We start from the raw sequence: 24504 nt of genomic DNA, 5'->3' as shown, positions 1-24504 counted from the left end.
GGAGACGAATTACGAAAAAATGTAAATATCTGGTTTGCTAATTACTTCTCCCCGATCCAATAAAATCCGCACCATCCTAGAGCCATTGGTCGTCTCCGTTGTGTGACACAGCAGCACCTCCATACTTCTCGATGGTCGCATCGTGAACAACCTTCAACATATAGTCAACGGATTCCTCCGGCGTGAACTTTCGAGCATGTGGAGCGTATTCCCCGAAACTGGCAACCATCCTTTGCACATACGGTATCTCCTGCTCGGTCACTATTTATGCGGTAACTGTTAGTTCTCAGGCACGCACCAGGCCAGGCAATCGCTGGGTTACAACTTACGGCCGTCTTGGTGGCCACTCTCAACGAAGCCAGGGCTAATAGACATGAATAGGACACCCCGAGGGCCGTAGGTGGCGTGGTACTTGGCCACGGCCATGTTGGTTCCCGCCTTGCTGATTGAGTAGGGGGCTGCGACTTCAACGTTGTACTTGGCTGTCAAGTTAGTATCGGCCAAGCCAGTGCCCAAAGTGATGACCTTCTTCGTCTTGCCCTTAAGGATCAAGGGGAGGAAGGAATTGAAAAGGTTAATCTGGCCGATGACATTGACGCGGAAAGTGTCGAGGAGGTTTTCCTCGAGTTTCTCTGGAGTCTCGGAACTGCGAAGGATTAAGTATTAGTTTATACGTTCGTCAATCCTCCGGACCACCCAACAAGAGAGAGAGAGAGAGACAGAGAGAAAGAGAGAGGGTGCTCACAGAATGTCTATCGGCAAGTTGCCGGACCAACGTGAAACCAAGCCTGCATTGGCGATGAGGTACTCGAGGCTTCCCCCAGTGATTTTGCTCACTTCGTCCACCGATTTCTAGAGACGCATGTCGGAAATTGGCTCTCGAGGGAACAGGCGTCGGGGTTATTGAAATACCTTGAGCGATTCGTAGCTTGTGATATCACCCTCTACGACTTGAATGTTCTTGCGGTCGCTAAGCTCTTCCGCAATGCGCTTCTCCGTGCCGGGCTTGTTGCGGACAAGGCCGATGACGGTGTTATTGGGATCGTTGGAGAGATGTTTCAGAAATGCCCACTGTTTCGACGCACACGGGTTGTCAGTAGCGTTGTCTGTTAGCGCTCTTTCTTGTAGGCGGTTATGGCGCTACCTATTGTTTACAACATACCCCGAGGCTGCCCGAAACGCCGGTGACGAGATAAGTGGTGGACATGGTGGATCAAGAACCGTGTGGTGTTTACTTTATGATGGTGTTCCCGTAGAAACTCCAGCGGAAGAGCCATGCCTCTTGAAGGGGACAGTGCATATTTATGTACTATTCCTTGGGCACTTCGTCTCTGGCCCCAGAATCTTCTGCCGAAAGCACGTCTTACGAAACTCACACTGTTGATGTTGCGGCGATTTCTAATCAATGGAGTATTTCTAAGCTTAATCACGTCTCACGTCTATCTCCGTGCCTCTTGTGGCTAAACTCCTAAACTCCGAGCGCCTTGGCGAGTCGGTCCCCGGAGCCCACGGGGTATTAATGCCAAGCGCTTTCTCTAGGGGTGGCTCGATGATCAACGCCTGAGAGATGGATCTACCAGGTATGCCAGTCCTACGGTATCCTTGAGCGGCTCTTTGTAGTTAACTACACATGCATGGCGCTACAACATATCGGTATTGGTAGTACCCGTAAGATACTTTTATAGCTTTGCCGCTCAGCTTCTTGAACTCGCGGAATTCTGTTCGGTGCGTGGGTGGGTATCGATGGCCATTTCGAACACAGCATTATAAGTTTGACTTAAAAAAAGAAATTCTAGGTCCAGAGAATCTCTACGAGGTTTTCCTTCTGGCTATCCATCCGGCCAATAATCTGACTAGTTACATCGGCCGAACGAACCTCGGCGGCGTAGCACTCATTACAGACAAGGAATATTAATCTACGAAATAGAAGGCAAGCCTTGCCCTACAAGTCGGTTAGATTGGCAAGTCCTTGAGGTACCGACCCGCAAACGGCCCGCCCCCCATACGAAGTAAACTGCAACCAACGGTCAGGGATTAAGAGTGGGGCATGGGGGTCAGCAAGGAGCTTGACCAGACTAGGCAGGTTAGGTCTAAACTGCTCAATCTCGTGCTTGAGGGTGAAGTGGACCGGGCTTTTTCTTCTCCATCTCGACATCCAATGATACCTTCGGTCAAGTGCATTCCGACCCTGCCGAAGGAGAATGGGCTATGCGGCGGAGCCTCGTTTCCTTCAATGTTAGTCTCCCTGTCCGGAGACGAGCATCCGGGCGGGCAAAGAGCCATGGCCTGCGAAGTGAGCGTGCCATGGCTCTGGCTCGGTCCCTCATACGATGTGCCCTCTTCTGTGTGAGGATGTGTTTGCCAGAGCATATGGCACAGCATTGCTCCCTTGATAGATAAATGTGGTTTGGTATCCTGAGTGACAATTTTGATTATTGCAAATCACCGAGTGCAGATCCGCCCCTCCTCTCCTCTTCCCCTTCTCTCCTCCTCTTCTGTCTTCGTTTGTTGTCAACATGGCCATTCCTATGCTCAAGCAACTAGCCGCTGCCACCATCGTGGCACAGTTCCTCGGTCTGGCCTCAGCTGCCGCCCTTCCCCTCCAAGCCAGAGATGACGCGGAGCCCGGCCTGCCGCACGCCTTTGACACCACGCCGTACTGCACGTGGTGGACCGACTATGACGGATCGCAGACTTGTCAGGAGGTTCTTGACTTTAACTAGATTGATTTGAAGAGATTCCGTCGCTGGGTACGTATCAACTGGACATCTCAAGGAGGAAAAGCATACCCTGTCAGTGAAAAAAGTATTCTCACTTACACTAATCCTCACAGAACCCTTCCGTTGTCTCAGACTGCTCTGGTATCAAGTCTAGCAACAGCTACAGTGTCGAAGGCTTCGACGAGCCTACCCCCCCCGAGGAGGAGGAGAGCACTACCACTAGCACCTCCACCGCAACCAGCAAGACCGTCACCACTGCTTCTCCTACTATTAGCAGGGCTTCCACCACCACTACCACCGCTACTTCTGCTGGTAATGGCGTCCAGACCCTTGAGCCCGTCCAAAACGGCATCGTCAGCAACTGCAACAGGTTCTACATAGTTCAGGATGGTGACTCCTGTGCCTCCATTGCCCAGAAGAACAACGTCCGCACCACCGACATCATCTCCTGGAACGGCCTGAACAACGGCTGCACCAACCTCTGGCTCAGCACGTACGCCTGCATCGGCATCATTGGCGGCACTCCCACCGTCCCGCAGACCACAACCACCACGGCCGGCAACGGCATCCAGACCCCGCAGCCTACGCAGGGCAGCATTGTCGCTAACTGCAAGAAGTTTGAGCTCATCCGCTTGGGTGACACGTGCGAGACTGTCGCCAAACGCTGCGGCATTACGGTCCGGCAGATGATTACCTGAAACCCGTCTATTGGTAGCGACTGCATGAAGCTCTGGGCAAACGCGTACGCCTGCGTCGGTGTTTGAATAGTATGTTAAATTGCTACTGGCAGGGGGGTGGGGGGGAACGCAATCCGACTTGTGACGTATAGACATAGATGGTGCGACGGGGAGCGAAACACACTTAGAGACAGGAGACTGTCTCGTAAGCACGACAGAGGGGAATACTTTACCTCGACTTCAAAGCCAAAATAATGACAAATACCTTCAACCTGTCTCACGTACATCCTCATCGAGTGAAGTCTCAAATTTGGCCTAGTGTCTGTCGGCAGACTATTTAGATTTGTACATGTTACTCTTCCTCATCATTGCCCTGACTGACTAGTCTCTCAAACTTGGCCCGGTCCCAGCCCCTCCCCTCCCCGTCACCAGGCCAGCCCGCCTTCTTCATCTTCCTAGCCAGCTTATTATGGCTAAAATCATCCTCAGGATCAGAGTCAGGTCCAGACTCATATTCCCAGCTCATGTTTCTCCTCATCACAGACATGTCCCACTGGCCAAGGCCGATCCAGCTAAGCTCCCGGTATCGCTCCTTACAGAGCGTAAAAAAGTCGGCAGGTTCGTATACATTGAAACCATCCCGCCACTTATTCGCCTCATCGCCCTTAAACTGTTCTAAAGTACTATTCAGCCCGGGCGCGTGCTCATCGTGCTGTCCGCTCGGCTCGCCCCAGTAGATATAGCCATCATTGGTATCCAGGATGACATGATAACCATTCCTGCTCCTGCAGACAGCAATAGCAGCACACGAGGGTGGAATCGCAGGGTCTTGGCCAGTAATGGGCGCAGCGATGCCTTCGATGCAACCCTCGCGGATCTTTTTTTGTATGTCCTCGCGGCGGTAATCAGTAACAGGCGTGTTAGCCATGATGAGGGGCGCATGGATGAGATCGTTCTCAGGATAGTTGAGGTAGGGAATGTGGCGTAGTAGCTCAATAACTGTGTCGCTCCTCTTGAGGTTGGCTAAGGTCTCCTGGTTGATCGAAGGCCAGCCACCAGCAGGAGCCTGCGCGATAGTGGCATTCCAGAAGACGCGGTTACAGAAGTTGTAGTAGTCCGTCAAAAGACGGACGAATTCATCTCGATCGTAAGCCATGATTGGAAGTGTAGGTGTTTGAAAGATGATCGAAGGGCCTGAGTGAGGTGGGACATTGGACGAGAGGCGAGGGGCTCTTATGGAGAGATGTGAGAGATGTGGGTTCCATTGACTGGGCCATACCCCTGTTGTAAGAAATGGGGCCCGACTTGTACAAGTACCTATTTCCCAGTCAACCTCTGCCAAGCAAACATTGAGTTGTTCCTAGACCAGAAGAGCAAGTAGAGCAAAAAAGGGCGTAAAAAGTATGTGTATAAGAAAAAAGATGGAATTTTTGATTCGGCCCGGGCTCGATCCGGGGACCTCTTGTGTCCAGCACCTTGCAGATGTTAGACAAGCGTGATAACCAACTACACCACCGAACCAAGGATCTTCTTCTCTCAGCAACTCCGGCTTGGCGTTCACTAATCTTGGTCGATTCAACCGGCGACGGCGAGAGTCGAAATCCTCCGGATCCAATCCCCGACCCCCACGAAGGGGATCATAGTCAGCCGGGGCTGTCTTTCCCCTGGTGTGATGGGGAACGCGGGGCGAGGATCGGAACACTTCGCAGATCGATTAATATCGAAATTGACGTCTTCCAGAGCAACCCAGGATTGACATCTTCCGGAGCGATTCCACAATTAACATCGTCCGGAGCCGACACTTCACAACTCATGGCCGTTAATTTAATTCCGTTACCATATCCTATTTTTTTTGACATAATGCTGCCTTATTTCAGAAAACGGACTTACTAATACAAGCACATCCTTAATAAGGACACCCCTCCCCTTCCCACTTTCCTTTCTCTCCCACACTATCAAACCTCATACTTAATAGTAGCTTCTAGACTCCTGTTCATAATTTCTTACCCTCTTATCTTTAAATCTTCCACCCTTCTCTATCGACAAAGGGGTTACTTAATCCGGGAACGCCCATCCCCGACAGGATCATTGAGAGAAGAGGCCACTAACAAGGATCCTGCTATGGCTCTCTCAGTGTTAAGACAGCCACACCATGCATGAAGTAATTATACATCATGCCCCATGACCCATGATTCGCCTTCTGTATCCAATTAAGCTTACAATCACTTTGTGAAAGGAAATGAGTGATTGTGCGTCCAGGACCAAAAGGAGGGTGGAAGAGCGGGCGGGAGGACCTCAATTTAGCTGCAACTTAGCTCTGAGAACTGGTTGGCTGGATGGATCTTAGAAGAAACGGGCAGACTGGGCCTTATAAAGTTGAATGGCGTGATGGGGGAACTTTTGTAGCCACCTAGAGTTGGTAATGCATCAATTATCAGCTGGAGATGGCGGATGAGGATTTGGCTAAGGAGGTAAGATGGGCGATGCCCGCTGGCTCGCAGACCCCTACCATGGCTTCGATCCCTCCAAGGTGTCCAGTGTCCCCAACTCTTAGACCTCCTGCTTTGATCATCTGATCCCCCCACTGCTTCCTCTCATCATCGCTTCTTTGTTCCTATTTCTCTTCTCTTTTCCAGACATAGCTTTCCCTCTCAATCTCTAACCTCTTCTCTCCATCTCCAAATTCTTCTATACTCCCTTCCCATGGCTGCAGTAGTTCATATTTCTAGCGCTGAGGTTCGTACGCTGCTATCAAGATATTTCCATTCCGTAATAAACCCCCTAGACACTGAGATTTCACTTGGGCTCCCTTGACAGCTGAGGGTCTTCGTATGATGATGCCACATGGATTTCATCTGACGACAAAGTTGCCCGAGAAACTCCCATTACAAGATCATCGCTTCCAGTTCTCCACACCGGACCCGCAGTAAAAAGGAAGAGGCTCTCGCCCCCATTTCGTTCACACCAAAAAAGGATGAAGAGTGACAGCAATCCACCTACCCTCAGTGATTGCGACTCGTCCCTCACGAAATGCACCGCCGGTCTTAGCGGCCCCGATATTTCCGATGCTCGGTGCCCCGTCTGCTGCCGACCCGTCCGCCCAGATCTCCTTAGTAACTCCACGAAATCATCTAGAATTAAGTGGATGTTGCTAGTCTATACCAGGCATAAGAAGGACGAGGCCCGTACGATGTGGAAGGAAAAGGGCTACCCCCAGATCGACTGGTCGTCCCTCCATACACGTTTATCGTCGAGTTACAAGCACCTCGAAGAGGTCCTGGACGGCAAACAGGGCTACTTTGGTGACTCGGTCTGGCAGGACATCGGGGCGGGGAAGAAGCGGGACCTCTTAACAACCTCCAATTACTTACCAGGATACTATCGCTCCAAAGGATCGAGGGTTATGCTGGAGCATATCGTCGCGCACTTCTCGGACTTTCTGAAGAGGAAGGAGGCTAGTAATGAGATTAGAATAATAGTTTTCTGTCTGGTACGGGGCAAATTTAATACATGGATGAGGTATTAAGTGGTTCCAGCCGGCTCAGAAGAGCATGCTGCTGCTTACTCCTCTAAATCATCTAACAGCCCATCCACCTCCGCCATGAACACCTTCCACACGTCTTCGCTGTACTCCACCTTACCCTCCTCAGCGGCCCAGCTTTCTGGATCCTGGCCGTCACACATGCTGACTTGCGCAAAAATGTCTCCATCTCCCGAGCCTCTTTGTGTCCCAATACCCCAAATGTCCAACAGGCGCAAGTTGTAGGTGGCTGCCAGCAACGATGACGAACCCAGAGCGTATCTCGCGTGGACCTGCTTCCACTGCGAAGCCCATACTCTCTTCCCAAGTATCTGCGTGCCTGCCAGCGCCTCAAGCTTCTCCCCAAGACTGACCTTCGCGCCGCGGGACACACCCAGCAGCGCTGCTATGCCTGTGCACTCGGCGAGTGGGTCGGATCCGGCTAGGGTGCCCGAGCTTGACTTGGAGGTGACAGAAAAGGTTACCGCGTCCTCTATCAAATAGATCCCGGTAAGCATCCAGATCTTCGGGGCACTAACGAGATTCTTGTACAGGGCCTTGAGCTTGTGGGCTACGGACAGGCGGGTTTGGAGCCAAATGCGGGCCTCGTTCTCAGCCAAGACCTGTCCGAAGAAAGCATCAGGGCTGTCCGAAGTTAGTTTATCGGAGACTATTGCGCTTTTGTGAATCGTCGTCTGTTTGCTGTAGTATCCAGTCTCGCATCTACTTACTCGATCAGCTCAACCTTGGACCCGTTCTTTCCAACCACCAGATGGGTCGCGGCCGCTCGATGCGAGTTTTCTAGCTCGAGCAGGGGCTGAAGACCAACTCCAATCCCGAAGCTCTTCTCCCTGGTATGGGAAAGATAGCAGATTGGCCGCTCGTCGGCTGTAGCTTGGGGCGGAGGGTCAAACAGTTCTCTTCAGGTGGCATCCAGTTAACTTCCCTGCTCTTCCAGGCATGACTCGAACTGCGGCTTACTTGACCTCCCGATGAACATATGGCTTCTTTGTCCGCGGATTGGCGTAATCTAAAACCAGCGTCCCAAGACGAAGAAGGTTGGGGTCGAATCCTTCCTTGTAACAAAAATAAGTGAAGCTCTCCTGTGGTGCCATAGCGATTCAAATCTGGTCAATCATTATTCGCAAGACCTAGGTGTTGAGGGCGGCGCAAATAGGCGCTTCTCATCCATAAATACGCAAACTAGAGAATGAGCATTTAATAAAGAATGAAGCTCTACTTCGTATGTGCTTATGCCTTCAGACAAAAACCCAATCTCTTCCGTGTCCTACCCCGCTTTTAGCAAGGTGGCTTGGTTTCCGACTCAGCTACAACCAACCGGATTCCTCTAAGAATCTACGCCTTGTCTCTTGCTCGCTGTTACTGGTCTTGTGGTGTGGCTTCCAGCCATTGGGGCTGTACATTCTTTGGCAAAAGCTGAAAACTAAAGAGGGGGGCTCAGCTTAACCTTCTTCTTAACGTCTTGCCAATTCGGCGAGCATCCATCCTAAGGAGTCTCTCCACCAAGTCCTCTTTTACTCCTTACTGCTACCTTTCAGTCGCTACATAGATCTACTATTCATTCCAATGGACTTCAAGGAGACGTGTAATCTGTTCGGCGGTTCGATTTTCTACGATGACCTTCGAGCGGACCTGCATTCCATCCGAAGCAGACTTGAGGAACGCCAGCGTCAGGTCTCGCTTGTCGTCTTGGATGATACTGCTTCGTTGATCCTCTCGTGGGCTCTTTGGCATCTGTTGTCCGGAGATATCAATGTTGCCGCGAAGCACCTTGACTGTCTTGCCCACAATGAGCACTACGGAGAGAGATGGGCCTTCCGCGCCCAGGCATATACCGCCCTTCTCCATAATTGGAGACACCATCCACGGCTATATAGGTCTTCCAACCTCGATGGACCAACGATGGTAACTTGGCACAACGAGAATTCAGTAGATGTCTCTAGAAAGGCCCTCGATTTCTGCAAACAGAGAGCCGGCAAAAGTGTATCTCTGATGGATATGACGGAGTTTCGAATTATCGAGGAGCTCTGTCGCATCGACCATCTAATCCGGAAGAGAGCTCGTCGAGTAAACTTGAATTCGAAAGGCTCTGCAGAGCACCAGCCCCAGTATGAAGAGAATTTCAGAATCCTTGCGATGTCGAAGAAATCTCTCGTTGGGCTCCGCACTCTAGCCGTCCAGATCGGTATGCCCGCGGTCGCTGCTTATATAAGTTTGCAGTTATATGAGATATGTCATGTCCAGGGATCTCCCGAATGCTATGCTCATCTTGAGAAGATGAGATCGATATACGCATCCATGGGCGATGACACAGGCGAGGGCCTTTATTGGTTGATTAGAGGTGACCATAACGCCTCTCCTGCATTCACATCTCTCGCTGCCCTGAACTTTGATCTCTCCGACGGCCATGACGGGTACGGGGGTGATAGCAGGATTTTCCACGTCGATGAGATCTATCCAGACCAGGAGGAGCAAAGAACCTCACCTAGACCGGCGGAAATGGCCCATCAAGAGCCCCACTCGGGCGGGGGCCAGGTTCGCAATGCGATAAACCGTTTTCCCTTGACCTTACAACACCACCCGCAGAGCCCCGAGAAATCAACACAATTTCAACCTCCCCAACAGCCCCAACGCGCCAATCAACGCGCCATAATTGATTTTGGTGATACAAAGCCTTTGGCCTCCGTGGAAGCAGCAGCAATATGTTTTGAGAAGGCTAGTCAGTCTTTTTCCAGGGCAGAATCGGCCCGAGGCCTTGCGTCGATTGCATTACGCCAGGCATGCTGTCTCATCATGAAAGGGTCTTCCACCAAACACTACTGGTCCTATCAACACGACCAAGCCAATGTCGCAAACCATTTAGAAACGGCCTTGGCCCAGGCCAATCGCTCTGGGGACACACAATTGGTCCAAGTTGTGCATGGGCATCTACTTCTTTCTCAGAGTGTCACCGTAGAGGCTCGACTCGCCGCTCGGGAACTAGGCCGATGGACCGAGAAATCTGGCAATCATGTCCTCGGACTCTGTCTCGGCCTCCTGGGCTGGAGACAAGGTCTCTACTTCCGGTATCACGTTGGAGACGCTGTCCGGGCGAATGCCTCCATGGAGGTTGCAAGACAGATTATCAAGTCGATGAGCGTCTTTCGGACATTGTGGTTCGAGATCATGCTTGTACAAGCAGATATGTGGCTCTCATCGGGCTTCATCCGTGGGGCCTCGATTTGGATGGGTCACTTGAAGGATAGATATATGGAGCTCGCATCTCAGTGCCTAGTGTTTTCGTCGACCGACAGGCTTCGATACCCACCCGCGTCCCTCACCCCAACGGGATTTACAATATGTCTACATTTCCTCAAAGCCACTGTCGCCGCTACCATTGCCATCGATTCTCGTGTGGGTAACCCAGCGGCCTTTCCGGACCAGAAGACCCAGGAGATGCTAGATCTGATATCTAACCTCTCCGATGATCCACAAACGAGGAAGTGGAGGGAGCTTCAGGATATATATATACTTGGGGGAACGGCCGTTCTTCGCCACAAACGTCACGTTCACGAGGGTAATCTTCTCAGCGCTAATACTGCCTTGAAAGAGTTTCTGTTCAACGCCAAAGTCACTAGGGCACAGAGTCTGGAAGCAAAGTGTTTCCGGATAGACATCGCCATCAAGTATGGGGAAGAGCGTCACGCAATAGACCTCCTTTCAACTATTGACAATCATGACACCACAGATCAACTTTATACTCTCTTCGGAGACAGTCCCATGATGGAACTCCAACGCTACATAGACAGGCGGAAATTAGACTCTCTTGAGCTTATCTTCATAGCCTGTGTCAAGGCAAACGAGTGGAAAAGGGCCAAACAGCTCATGGGGCTGCTCGACGAAGCTTCACCTGGATACTTCACATCTGTTGGATCTTACACTCATCTATGGCCTTGGCAGAGATGTTTATTCGCGGGTCTGGTCCATGAGAAAGAAGAGGCCTACAACCTCGCGATGCAGTATTTTTTGCAAAGCTGGATGTTCGTAATATTCTATCGAGATGCACATCCGGAGCAAGAGTCGCGCCGAGAGTTGTGGGAACTATCTGAAGTGAATCTTCTTTTCGGGTGTTTGGTCCATCGTGCCCTCAGGTGGCAGCGAGATCAGCCGACCGTAACAAAGCTAGAGGCGACAAACGATCCTCGTTTCGATCCTGATATTTTCCGCATGTTCGCTTGGGAGGTTGATTACACAGCTAATCCACGTCATCACTTTGATGATGCTGTGCTTTTCCTAGAATCTTCTAAGGTTGAGTATATTTGGAAAAACAAGGCACAGCCAGGCTCCGTCAAATCTCGATATAAATACCAAGCATGGGTCGAGCTTCAGGCTAAAAAGAACCTCACGGCGGAAGAAGATATGGAGATGCGGCTTCTAGAGCCGGAGAAAGATGACTGGAACTCTCATATATGGGGCGGACAGGGCAAAAATACGTGCGATAAGGTGCATTTTCGAGAGAAGTTCTTCCCGCATACAGAAAGAGAATTATATGGAGCCATTCCCCAAGACGCCATTGTCATTTACACTGGACTTTCCGAACGGGGCCTGACAATTATGGCGATTGACCACACCGGGGTGATAGTCGCGTCTTACAAAGAGACTGCAACTCCTAGTGTCGTCAAAACCTTGGTGCTTACCTATCTCGATGCCCTCTTGGACAGAGGAGCAAAGGATGGTGAACAACTGAAAGCAAATCTTGAGTCTACGAGCGCTACTTTGAGTAACCTCCTAGTCAGGCCCTTCGAGGTCTGCATTGACAAGAGAAATCACGTCTGTTTCGTCCTTTCGGGAGACCTTTTGCGGATCCCTGTCGGAGCTCTTCTGTACCGGGGTAACTATCTCGGCTTGCAGAGACAAGTCACGCATGTCCCTAGTCTCACTGCCTTACGGCATCTGCGCAGGTGGCGGGCAGGCGAGTCAAGCTCCCATAGGCAGCTACAGAATACGGTCATAGCAAGACCCGGCGGTCTGGCCGATCAAATAGAGACGGGTATGAAACCGTTGCCCATGGCGGGGATAGAAGCAATGCTTCTGGCCAATATGATGGGGACATCACCACTCAATGCCAAGACCGTTGATACAGCGCAGTTCCAGGATCTCTTGAGGGACTCGGAATTCCTCCACATCTGTACCCACGGCCAAACAGATCCAAATTACGCCTTCAACTCAGTGATTCATCTGAAAGACCGGTTCCGAGTTCTCGACATGCTTGCTGTCCGCACAGAAGTCTCTCTCGTCGTCTTCAGTGCCTGTCTGAGTAGTCGTGGGCACACCTCCGACTCGGGAGATATCCAGGGCTTTTCGCATGCCCTACTCGCCGCCGGAGCCAACGCTTACATCGGCGCGCTATGGGAAGTCAACGACGTCGCAACGATGATCCACATGTACCTCTTCTACCTGACCCTTCTCGTACTCCTGGATACACCCACGCTTGCGGAAGCTTGGCACAACGCGACGAAGATTCTGTACGGCCTGTCAACAGAAGAGACGATCAAAATCCTTAGCAATTTCATTGAGGGGTGGGATAAGTGGGAAGAAAGGGGCCAAAATCCGAACCAGTTCGTGAAGAACGGGAGGAAGAAGCTAGTCATCGCCATTGAGTCGCTGAGGACCGAGGAGGGAGCGAAGGCCATGGACCTTAAGCACTCTTACTTCTGGGCTGGATTCACACTGGTTGGAAATGGATCGCTTATGGTCAAGAGCTCGGGGTACGAGATGCTTAAGCACGCGTTCCAGGGCGTCGATCTCAAGATGAAGAAAACCGAGGGAGAGCAATCGAAGACCGATAGTAATAATTACTGACAGATAGATATGCTCTGCACTACCTAGCTCTGTAAAACGTCATTTTATTCGTCTTTCTACCCGAATTTAATATCCTTTAAGAAGTAGCAAGTAGTATGTCAAAGTAGTATGTCAACGCTATATAAACAATCACACCTAACCTAGCCACCCTTGCGAATGTCTGCCACTCCTTTGGGGGTGAGATTGACGCCGATGTCGCCGAGGGTACCATCTCAGCCCCCATCAGGGACATCGAGGCTCGCAAACCCCCATACCTCCAGGCCTGCACCAAGGAAAAGGTTAGGATATGGTCCTCGATCACAGGGATCATTTCGTGTATGGTTAGTTCAACATCATTAACTAACTGCACGTACATGGTTGTTTCAAAGTTCGTAAAATTTTCAACGCATAAATAGCTAGAGCAGGGGCTGATTCCAATCTCTAATAGTGGGTGGTACCTGGCAAGACTTACACGCACCACCCACCCTGCCAACTCCGCCATCCCACCCCTCCCCCAGCCTCGGTTGATGAGCACTAACCCTCTCTTTCCTTCCATCCTCACTATTCTTCATTCATTTCCTCCTTCCCACTTCTCTCGCTCCATTCTGCTACAGCCCTCTTGTCCGCTTCTATTGCCTTCTCTTTCTTTGTGCGACTTACTATTAATGTACCGCGAACGAATCAGGTTCCTTTGAAGTGGGCCCAGTACCTAGAGTATGAGACTTCCTCTACGAGTGATGGCGTCAATCTCTTTAAATCCTTACTGCATAGTCTACCCAAGGTCCAAAGCCTAGACGACATCAAGCCCCCGCCCCGAGTAGATTCGGGAAGGTCTGGATATAACGTCTTCAATTTTTCCAGTAAGCGAGTGGGAAGTATAGTTATTATATTGTTTTTGGGGAGAAAATTCACGAAGCTATAGTGCGATTCGAGCTTCCCCCCGCGGTGAAACTAACCCCGGCCTATTATAATCGTCTGGGATGTCCACTCCTTCTCCTCATTGATACTTCTTCGCCTCCTCTGGATATATTTAGGTTTCATCGACGATGGTGTTACGAACCGATCCACTTTCCAGCTGCGTCTTGTCCCACCCATTCATGGCGGCCTCGCTTTAAAAGCTGTAAGCTGAAAGGGTGAAGGAACCTCTCGACACCATCTCGCCTGCAGAGGAGCAGAGCGGCCTTTGGGTGCACGCAGTGTGCAACTAGTGATCTGCCAGTCGTCTCGGAGCCAGAGTTCTAAATGCCTGGGATAATTGACCGAGTGGTCGTTTTACGAGGTAATCTCTTACTGTGCTTTTAGGATCCCCTCATTTGAAGAATCTCCCCAGGCCCTTCTTTTCATCACGAGAGGGGTTCCCTACCGATTCCTTGATGGATTTTATCTTGATGACTGATTCTGTGCAGCCCTGGCGGTGAGTATTTAATCTATTCATCTATCTCGCGAAGCTTGCCTTACATAGAAGCTGCTTCGCCGACTCGCTAATACCCTGCCTCGCACGGCGCTCTGAGCTTGAAAACCTAGACATTTACGAAATGGGGAACATCAAGTACAAGACCAACCCCAAGAAGGGACGCGAGGACATCTCCCTAACGCCTGGTTGTTGATGGGATTTGCTTTTCGGCGGAGTGGACACTGAACGTGGAGTGGTTCACGGCCTGATCACTCGGCTAGATCTTTCTTTGCGGCTACATAGATAGGAGGGAGAGCCTGCTGCTTTTGCACCACCCACTTCTCCCTTGGGAGGCCTGACGAGCCACCTGGGAGAGTGAGCAGGCCTCACACCGGTCGCCTCTGCACACAACGAAGGCGGAAGATGGTTGCGCAGAAGAAGCAATTAAAACACGGTGATTAGGGGGTGTCATAGACTATAACTATAGAGAGAAAGTTCTTGATGGATTGGACGATCTTGCTTTGCCTATAACAGAGTTCACAACCGTGGCTAGCATCACCAATCATCTCGTATTCTAGGAGTCAAACGAGCAAGCAGTGCTTCTCTCATGCAGCTCACAGCAAGCTTTCTCTCCAGTCAGTTGTGCCCAAAAAGTGCAGTGACAGTATAGTGACTAACCACGCCAAAGCCACAGATAAGCCCAATTAATTACAACACATCACCATAACTAAAAAAGAAATGAGGGCCTCCGCCTTTGTATTCATCGCCACCATCTTCACTGGTGTCCTAGACAACCCTACGACCGAGTACTCTTGACCCTTTCCCCAGCTCGAGGCTCGCACCCCTTGCTACCACTCCAGCGACTGCAGTTGGTTCTGCGCAGCCAAGTGTGAGCAGTACTGCCGCCAGTGGGGCCAAGATGTTGGCGTTGACCGCGTGGAGATGTGCGACTTCCTGAACAGGAAGCGTTGTTGCTACACTAAAGATCAGAGCTTCTTGAGATGGTCAGCGATTTTGCGTCCTGGGGTGTTGTCGATGTAGTCGTTCTGTCAGGAATAAGGAGGTCAATCCTCCCTGGTGACAAGTAGGGGCAAAATAATAGGCAAGCAATAATCCTTTTACCATTATAGCTATTTTCTTCTGACCTTGAGATTATTTGAGCATGTCAAGGTCGATTGGGCGTAATAAGTGGAGGAGACGTAACGGATATTCCAAATATCCCTCTGCCAGCGAATAAAGAAGACGTTGGCGATCATAAACTTTACTGGTTCTCGAGCGGCCTATCTAAACCGATTCTACGCCTTGCTCGCTCCCGTTTATATGTGTGGGCTGCCCTTGTGAACCTCCTTGAACTCTGAGATCGATTGGTATCTTCGCTTTTCTCTATAGTTCCTCACGGCCGACATCCCACGGCTCCGGATCACTCGGTATTCATTCCTTATCCTGACTATATGTTCGTGTATTCTGATTATCACCTAACACAAGACTGAAATGACGGAATGCTGGTAGTTGTCTTGCAAAGGGACTCCTCCCCTGCGATTCGGTCGAATATGAACGCCGGCTTACCCTACCTTTTCTTTACGGCGTGTTGCATGGTGATCTGACGATTCTGATTATAAATGCGTTGATACCCTCTGTACTCCCGCTCGAAGCATAACGCCGACTTCAACACCCGCTTTTCGTCCGCAGTCCAGTTGATATAATTTCTATCCAAAGCCGCAGGCATGAATAAAGGCCACCTCGATGTCCCTGGCGCTTCCCTATACTACGAGGTAGGAGGGGAAGGGCCGCTTCTGCTCCTGATTCCCGGAGCGAACGGGGACGGGAAAGTCTTCGAACAAATTCTGCAACCCCTGACCGAGCGCTTCACCGTTGTGGTGTACGATCGTCGTGGATTTTCTCGCAGTCAACTTCTCGGGCTCCAAAACTACGAAGTCCGGCTCGAGACCGACGCCGATGACGCCCGACGCTTGATCCAGCACCTGTCAAATTCGCCGGCTATCGTCTTCGGTACTAGCTCAGGAGCCGTTGTCGCACTCGAGCTTCTGATTCGCCATCCCTCGGTAGTTCGCACCTTGATCGCACACGAGCCGCCGGCCGTGAATCTGCTTCCCGATTCAGAGGCGTCAAAATGGCGAGCATTCTTCGTCGATGTTTACGAAACTTACCGCAAAGACGGCCTGGAAGCAGGAATGTTCAAGTTTGTTACCGGGGTGCTGAGTCGGGAAGAAGCTGGACAGTGGAGGGAACGCGCAAGTAGCAGCAACGGCAGTGAACGAAACCTCCAAAACCTCGAGTACTGGTATGAGCACGAAGTGCGACAGTATACATCTGCTGACCTTGATGTCACCGCGCTTGCTGCATTTTCTGATCGGCTTATCCTTGCCGGAGGTCGTGAATCCCGCGAGTGTTTTCCTTATCTTCCGAATACCGTCCTGGCCAAGGAGTTTGGGTTAAATATCTTGGAACTACCTGGTGGCCATCTCGGCTATGCACTGCACCCGGAACAGTTTGCTCAGGAACTCCGCGGGGCTCTCATCTAACTCAATTCTGAGACACACCCTCTTATGAATAGGTGCAGAACGTTTAGCTTTCTAGGTATATATGTACATAGTAAATTCTTTTTTTTTTTTCTTGTTTCTTGTTTTCTTCTTTCTTTTTTTGGGTCTTTTTTGTTTTTTTCTCTCTTAACCTCCCTCATCTTTTGCCCACACTTGATCAGGTCTATCTCGGCTTCGGCTTGCCTACTTCTGTCCGGAATCACACTTGTGGTTCGTCTTAGTTCGTCTTAGTTTACACTAGGTTCTGCAGTCCCATCACGCCTTCCACCTAGATTTACTTCAATACGAGTTATCGGAATGGGTGACAACAAGAATGTCACTTCCCCAACATGCTTCCACCCACATGCCCCGTCTGAAAAGGGCCTCATATATATTTAACGTAAAAGCCTGGTTCCTCTGGACCCCCGATGAGCTGGGATAGTTTGATTGCTAAGTTGGAGCGGCAGTTGCTCTCTGTCGGTTATCTGCCCGCCCTTGTCGATTCTAGGCTCGGCGGCTCCTGCCCTGCAATCGAGAATCCGACGAAAACTGGCTGCATGGGAGGGAAGGCACAACAGAGGCGAGAGAAACATAATCGGAAAAGAAGGAACTGGTGGGCGGTGCTGCCTGGCATAGGCTGCACAGAATCGTGTGTATATAGAGCATTTACCTTCTCTATTATTTTTTCCCTTTTCTTTTCTTCCCCAGACTCGTCACACCTGCTGCCGTTATTTACAGATTTTATGTCTTTGACTGAGATGATGGGTCGAGATATTGACCATGGTCCTTGGCGCAGTGCACGTGACTCTCATCACGTGCATGACCCTCACTTTCTGTTTGGGGGTTTCACCAATGCTAGCATCGCTCCTCGCCCTCTTACATTTTATCGGGCGACGATGGATGAGATCGAGCAACTGAGGCGGGAGCTCGAAAGAGAGAAACGCCGCAGGGAAGATGCGGAGGCTCGTGCATGGAACGAACAGCGCCGCCGCGAAGAGGAACAACGCCGCCGCGAAGATGCGGAGACCCTTGTGCAGAATGAGCAGCGTCGTCGCGAAGAGGAACAGCACCGACGAGAACAGGCCGAACTCCGCGCTGCTGAAGCCCAGCAAGATACTGCTGCTGCCCTTGCTGCTCTCCGACAGGAGAAAGAAGAGCACGCGCGTATCCAACTTGGTATAACTACACAATCTAGCCTAATTTTCTATCCGCCGCCCACCTGCTGATTGGACAGGACAGATCAATGCCTAAACGATTATCTTGTCCAGATAAACCGTCTCAACTTCCACTTATGTCGTTTGCTCCCTCGTGCCGCTAATTCCGTCCCGACTCTTTCGGAGGGTGAGAAGTCGAAGTCCACTACATCTGGTCGGACAAACATCTTTGGAAAATACTATCCCTTGAAAATGCGCGCCTGGTGCGACTTTCCAAATCTCATCGGAGCTGCCTTTGCACGCATTCAGGCGACTGTCGGCACCCAAAGACTCTTCCCCTCTGTTGCCGAGGTAGACTTCACTGAAAGAGGTCTGCTCGAGGAGCTTCCGGACGAGTTTCTGCAGTCAGAATCCTTCATCAACGAGATGAAAACATCTTATTTTCTGCACGAGACATTGCAGAAACCTACCCAAAGAATTATTAACGCCTACCTAAACGCCAGTGGAAACACGCAGAAGCTCTTATTTGACAACCGCACGATTGGTTGGCAACCTCGGCCGAGCAGCTTCTCCAACGCAGACACAGACAGCAATAACGATAGTTGGGACGACAACGCCACCCCCAAGCTGCCACGCAAGACCCAGCCGGACTGCCTTGTGCTTTGCGCGAATGTTTCTGTCCCGCCAGTCGAAACCGCCGGAGACGCTACTGGAGACAGGGGTGATAACGGGGATGGCAACGAAATTCGGACGGTACATCGCGTGACGCTTGGCGAACACAAAGCCACACATCGTCTGCGTGCTGGCACCGTTTCTCTCTATCTGCGGGGTCCTATGGCTGAAGACTTTATGGTCCAACTGGCGAAGGATGCTAACTCCAGCCCTGCTGCGCAAGACATGACGCAGGAGGCAAATCAACCGGCGTCGTTCCGCTCTTCCGTTGGCCCCCCTGGGCAGGTTTTTTTTGCCCGCGCGCTGACGCAGACCTTCCACTACATGATTACGTCCGGGATCGAATTTGGCTACATGGCGACGGGGGAGACACTTTCCTTTTTGCGGGTGTCGCGGGATGATCCCACTACCCTCCTATACTACACTGCGCTCTTCCCACAGTTTGGCCGGCGGAGGCCAAGGGACGATAACGATGTTGCCGACCCTGAGAGCAACGGCATCGACCACCTCGCCATCTCCGAGTTGTGTGGCCTATGTCTGCTCGCGTTTGAATCTACATCCGAACCGGCACGCCGGAGGAGCATCAACATATCACAACTAGCCCCATTCCCCAAACTTCCACCTTCCCTTACGGATGACGCGACGTCGGTGGTGTCCTCTTCCGCCACTCCACGAAGTCGGGATAGCAGCCAGGGACGGCGCAGGCGCCGTGAAGATGACGATGACGGAGATGATGAGAGGAGAACTGACGGCGATGCAGGCGCTGGCGCCAGTACCTTAGAGCGTGGCCGTCTTCACCCTCCGGCGCACAGACCACGGGTGCCATCCCCGTTAAAGCGGCAACGATCCGCGTCAGACCATCCGGCAGATGATGGCGACCAAACCCATCGTAAACAGCGGCGGGTTGCTTTGCACCAAGACTCCATCAGACGCTCTCCCATGCCGTCTCTTCCGGGTCCGTTTGACCCGTCGTCCTTTCAACCAATCCGCCCATACTGCACACAGGCTTGCCTGCGAAGTCTCGTCCGCGAAGAGGAAGTCGATTACAACTGTCCGAACGTTGTACTGCACTTGCAAGCGCTTCGTCGTTACACAGATTCCCGGCATCAAACAACTCATGCCATCACGCGGAGCACGCTTTGCAAACTCGTCCAAACCCAGCTTCTGGACAACGCCGAGCGGGACTGCGAATGTTTTATCGATAAGGGCTTTTCCGGCGCGATTGGCTGTCTCTTCAAGATCACGGTGACAGGGTACGGATACACCTTTGTTGCGAAAGGGGTCCAGTCCTTCGACCGCCACCGGCTGTCCCGCGAAGTTGGCGTCTACGACCGGCTTTCCGGCCAGCAGGGCCTGCTGATCCCTGTCTGTCTTGGCCTGATTCAGCTGCTTCTACCTTACCCCATGCTGAACTGCACCCTTGTGACGCATATGCTGCTGATGTCATATGCCGGTATCCCGCTCTATTCGTCGAAGCTGCACAAGCTTCCGGGAATTCGCGACATCGACTTGGACCGGGAGACGGCGCGGACCTTGGACGAGCTGTGGGCGGTGGGTCTGGAAGACCGGGATGAAGAGAGTAACGGCAACTTGACATGGTGCCAGGAGACAGGGCGGGTGATGAAGATTGATTTTGACCAGGCGTATGTCCGCCGGCGCGGTGGTGACGACGATGAAAACCAAGATGGGAAATTGCTCCCACCCGCCCAGAGACCTGAAGGCAAGAGTTGGGATGATACTGGAGAGTGGAAGAGAACTCGGCGAAAGCAGCAGCCGCATTCGACTGTCGAGAGCCTTTTGCTTGCCTAGCAGTTCGGCCCCGGTAGCCATATCCTTGGAGATCAGCCAACGATGAATACAATCTAATACTGGGGATCACCGTGTGCTCACGGACGGCTGCAAATTGCTCTAGAAGACAAGAGTAAACATAACTCCCACTATTTAACACTAGACTCTAGCTATAGTCGAATATAACCTTCGTAATATAGTTAGGTAAATAATAACTAAGACTAATATAATAGTAGCGGTTCATGACCAAAGAATAGACGGCCATTGTAAATCACCAGCCAGATTTGTAGAACATCACGTCGTCCTTACTAGTGGCCCCGTTCCTTACGATTCCTAAAGTACCGGGCTGGTACTATAAAGCCTCAGAGGTAATGCTTATCGTTCGTTATACTGAAGATACGAGAGTATAGAATTGTTAGCGGGATGTATATTTACTAATTTATCGAGGAAATGATAGAAAAATAGATTCGAGTCTGTAGTTTGGGAGAAAAAAACTATTTTTCCTTTCAAACAATTTCACGGTTTCGAACGTATGACTCTTGACACGAGCGCTCGTAGAGGTGAATCACCTGGAGCTACCCGATACGGACCCAGATTTTGATCCAGGGCTATAAGGCCTCAGTTCATTATTCCTCCGAGGATGCAGTGATGGGTGGTTCCTTCGTGTCCCTGTGGGCCGGGGTATCTCCCTTGTGCCTTCTGTTACAAACCCACAACTTCGTCCACAGGTCGAAGTCCTCATATGCCCCGATCAATAATTTATACTAGACTCTTCAGCAGCCGATCCTCCCACTGCCCGCTTTTCAATTATATGTGGTGGTAGATCCGATGGTTGGGTGGCATGAGGAACACAGCCGATGGCAACCTGATAATCTTACCTTTTACCATAGACGATGGAGGGACGGTCTAATACAACGATGACAATGAGAAAGTACATCATCTACGGCGAGAGTCCATCGATGACGTATCTCGTTAGATATAATCTTTTAAAATGCATCCTAGGAAGGCCACAGGTTAAAACCAACAAAGAAGACAGTGGATCTGTGCTCATCGATAGGCTGCAAATTGCTTAAGAAGATAGAGTAGACCGTAGTTGCCACTGTTTAGCACTAGACTTTAGCCACAATAGAATATAAACCTAGTCTTCATAATAGAGTTAGGCGAAGAAGGCAACGAAAGTCACTACAATAAGAGCGGTGACGATAATAAAGTTTGGGGCAACCATACCATTGGTACCCCTGCACCTCGCAGGGGTTGATCAATTGATGTGTGTCCCGGCGGGCGGGGAAGAGATATGCGAAGTCATTGTCGATCCATCATGGGGCTCCAGTGCTGCAGTGCTCCACTCCACCACACATCTCCGCCTGTTTCGCCATCGATCAAGCCCTATCATGCCCAGCCACGTATGTGCTGAGGTGGAAATAGGATGCATGCCTGAAGAACGGGTCCCCCGCCTTCTCCCTTTCCCGCGAAATTCTTCATGCTGGGGATGCACTTGAACTCGAGCCTCTTCAACTCGAGTCTCCGCGCTGACGATCACCCCATTAAATATATGTATTAAACTGGTAACAATCTCGCACCTAGAGAGCCTGGGTCCCCGGCGCCAAAAAAAAAAATGAGCAGCCCCAGGGCGCCTCCGGAATCGATGGAGATTGACCCGACCCCCACCTCCCCAAAGGCGTCATCGCCCACGACAGGGAGACAACTTGACAACCTCGACAGGTTGACGGCACCAATTGAGGTGGTACGTTGTGTCTCTCGTGTGTAACCCTGCGTTAAAGGACTGTTCTCATCCCAGCATGTCACCTTTAGGACAAGGCGAACACAGACTCTGCAGATCCCTCATTGTAGGTTGGGCCCCCTCCCCAGCCGACTACTTCGTGATAGTATCGTGTTTCCTGATGGCTGCTAACTGCCTAACGAGCAAGAGCTGTGACCGATACATTGTCGCTCAAGTCTTCGATCTTTAATTACAAATGGGAATATGGCCGACGGTACCACGCCTTCGAGGAAGGCACATACTGGTATACTTTCGCGACAATTAATCCGGCTAGTTTTATTTGCACGGTCCTGACCAGAGAATCGCTTGCAGGGCCCCGAATGACGAACGACAACAAGAGGCGGAAGATATGGTGTGAGTCCTATTGCCAACTCTCCTCACACAAGCGGTCTCTTTCATCCGTCTTTGTCTGACTCGCCTCACAGTCACGAGATGTATCGCATTGTACTAGAAGGCAGGCTTACATTGGCCCCAGATGAAAACCTGCAGGTACGATATTTAAGAACCCCGACTTTGGTGGAGTGTTCTCATGGGTGCTAACACTTCCAATGAATCTGCTCTAGCACGTCCTTGACGTAGGTTGCGGAACAGGAGTGTGGGCAATGTAAGTGGCTGTACAGCCCCATCCGAAAAGGGTTCTTCCCTGCTTCCTCTTCCTCCTATTTTCCCCTCCTCTGCTTTCCCCCCGTTTTATTGCTCTAACAGAGTGGCGGTGCGTAGCGAGTTCGCCGACGAACATCCTGAAGTCGAGGTCATTGGCGTTGATCTTTCACCCATCCAGCCACCCTTTGTACCACCCAACTGTAGATTTGAGGTTGATGACATCAACAAGAGATGGACCTACCCTAAGAACTATTTTGACTTGGTCCACATTCGGTCAATGAGTGGTTGCGTTCCAGATTGGGTCGCGTTCTATAAGAAGGTTCTGAAGTATGCCCGGCCCCTCTTGAGTCTCGAGGCTCCAAAGAAACGGGGCGTATCGAAGATGTGGCTAGAACACGCAACATCTAACCAAAGATCATTATAGACATCTTAAACCTGGAGCGTGGATTGAGCATGTTGAGCTCTCCGGCGTAGCGCAATGCGACGACGATACATTACCTCCAGGCTCAGCACAAAGGAGATGGATACAAGTGTTCAAACAAATTGGAGAAGCCATTGGACGGCCATTCGATATAGCCGAGACGGCCGGAGACTTGATCCGAGAAGCAGGCTTTGTTAACGTTCATGAATGGAGGTTAAAGATACCCATCGGAACGTGGCCGAAAGACAAAGAGCTGAAGCAGTGGGGTGCTTGGAATAGGCTGTTCCTGCTTCAAGGGCTCGAGGGCTTTTCCATAAAAGGCTTGACAGATGCCTTGGGCGTAGGTCTATGAAAGAGGGATTTTCGCATTGAATTTTACGACTGCGGGATATTAACTAACTCTTGATGGGTAGTGGTCGTATGAACAGGCCCAGCTGTACCTCGCCGAGCTTCGGAAAGAGGTTACCGACGATGGCATTCACTCCTATATAGATATGTAAGGGCCCTCCTAGTACATTAGCCGGCCTCGATTACATTCTTTAAAACGCACAAGTACTAACTCGCATAGGCTCATCATTGACGCCCAGAAGGCGGATGAAACTACCGCGTAGGCACTCGAGAGTGCCAAGGGCATGGTTGGTTGACAGGGCTGATAGAGTCTTTATAGAGAAATGGGCTTAATTAATTGGGCAGTTACCAACCAGTCCACCCGAGATCATGGACTAATTACAAGCATTTCCATTGAATAAAGTTGTATCTTCTTTATTGCGCATAGCATTGAGAGCCCACATGTAGAGCTTGAGGAGCCTCGGTTATGATCAAAATATTCTAGAGAGAGCATTGAACTTTTTACGCGCCCGGCCTTGAACGAAGAATTTGCGATCCCTATCGAGTGTGCAGCGTCCCCTCGATGACACCGGCTTTCATTTTGTTCGAAACGAAGCTGGACATGGCGAGAACTGTTAGGCAAATAGCGGATTTTCTACGATTGACGGCAGTGGGTTCCTCAGTGTCTGATACTCGGGCCTCTTCTTCGCGTCCTTCCCTCTTGCTTTCAATGTCGCTCGTGAAACGAACAGAGACCCCAACCGCTCCCCCCCTTTCCTTTTCTTCCTCCCCACCCTCTCCTCCTTCTTTCCTAGTGTATGAGTCAGGCTCCATCTGCGTAGAGCTCTCTGGCGAGCGGATGCTCCTATACCGTGGACCTAAAGATAGGGCCTCAAAATCGACGTCTCTTATGATATCATTCGAGCGTGCCGACTCGGCGTAATCCTAGTTTACTTGCATCTGGATATCTTCGCTCTTTGATTAGGTACCTTTCCCATTCTTCCTTCGCTCTACTCGAGTGGCGATTTGCCTCTCAATCAGCGGGGTCCTGATGCCAGAGAGTAGCAT

The 24504-nt window shown here is 51.0% G+C and overlaps 5 protein-coding genes and 3 pseudogenes across 5 annotated transcripts; 5 read left to right on the top strand and 3 right to left on the bottom strand.

Annotated features, from left to right (window-relative positions):
• Positions 1–76: 76 nt before the first annotated feature.
• Positions 77–1207, bottom strand: SAPIO_CDS3798 (uncharacterized protein; the record flags this gene model as incomplete). Its single annotated transcript, XM_016786512.1, has 5 exons — positions 77–261; positions 330–646; positions 746–852; positions 913–1071; positions 1163–1207. 5 exons carry the CDS (start codon positions 1205–1207, stop codon positions 77–79), a joined length of 813 nt encoding a protein of 270 aa, XP_016643855.1.
• A 1309-nt stretch (positions 1208–2516) lies between these two features.
• SAPIO_CDS3797 (LysM domain-containing protein) lies at positions 2517–3418 on the top strand (the record flags this gene model as incomplete). The annotated part of the gene is made up of 2 exons (XM_016786511.1): positions 2517–2705; positions 2834–3418. The coding sequence occupies 2 exons, from the start codon at positions 2517–2519 to the stop codon at positions 3416–3418; spliced, it is 774 nt and encodes a 257-aa protein (XP_016643854.1).
• Positions 3419–3749: 331 nt separating this feature from the next.
• On the bottom strand, positions 3750–4553 carry SAPIO_CDS3796 (annotated as a pseudogene; the record flags this gene model as incomplete).
• Positions 4554–6958: 2405 nt separating this feature from the next.
• On the bottom strand, positions 6959–8786 carry SAPIO_CDS3795 (uncharacterized protein; the record flags this gene model as incomplete). Its single annotated transcript, XM_016786510.1, has 4 exons — positions 6959–7562; positions 7649–7768; positions 7899–8020; positions 8571–8786. 4 exons carry the CDS (start codon positions 8784–8786, stop codon positions 6959–6961), a joined length of 1062 nt encoding a protein of 353 aa, XP_016643853.1.
• Positions 8787–9215: 429 nt separating this feature from the next.
• On the top strand, positions 9216–12779 carry SAPIO_CDS3794 (annotated as a pseudogene; the record flags this gene model as incomplete).
• Positions 12780–15875: 3096 nt separating this feature from the next.
• Positions 15876–16694, top strand: SAPIO_CDS3793 (annotated as a pseudogene; the record flags this gene model as incomplete).
• Positions 16695–17587: 893 nt separating this feature from the next.
• SAPIO_CDS3792 (Uncharacterized protein) lies at positions 17588–20326 on the top strand (the record flags this gene model as incomplete). Its single annotated transcript, XM_016786509.1, has 2 exons — positions 17588–17867; positions 17931–20326. 2 exons carry the CDS (start codon positions 17588–17590, stop codon positions 20324–20326), a joined length of 2676 nt encoding a protein of 891 aa, XP_016643852.1.
• Positions 20327–21920: 1594 nt separating this feature from the next.
• On the top strand, positions 21921–23720 carry SAPIO_CDS3791 (uncharacterized protein; the record flags this gene model as incomplete). Its single annotated transcript, XM_016786508.1, has 10 exons — positions 21921–22049; positions 22134–22152; positions 22236–22329; positions 22398–22439; positions 22511–22574; positions 22649–22689; positions 22791–23015; positions 23113–23449; positions 23523–23605; positions 23678–23720. 10 exons carry the CDS (start codon positions 21921–21923, stop codon positions 23718–23720), a joined length of 1077 nt encoding a protein of 358 aa, XP_016643851.1.
• Between the last annotated feature and the right edge of the window lie 784 nt (positions 23721–24504).

This window comes from Scedosporium apiospermum (assembly GCF_000732125.1).
Source record: "Scedosporium apiospermum strain IHEM 14462 chromosome Unknown SEQ_SAPIO_0089, whole genome shotgun sequence".
NCBI classification, from domain to species: domain Eukaryota; kingdom Fungi; phylum Ascomycota; class Sordariomycetes; order Microascales; family Microascaceae; genus Scedosporium; species Scedosporium apiospermum.
The sequence above is the reverse complement of the archived record's forward strand: the minus strand, read 5'-3'. Positions and strand labels throughout refer to the sequence as shown.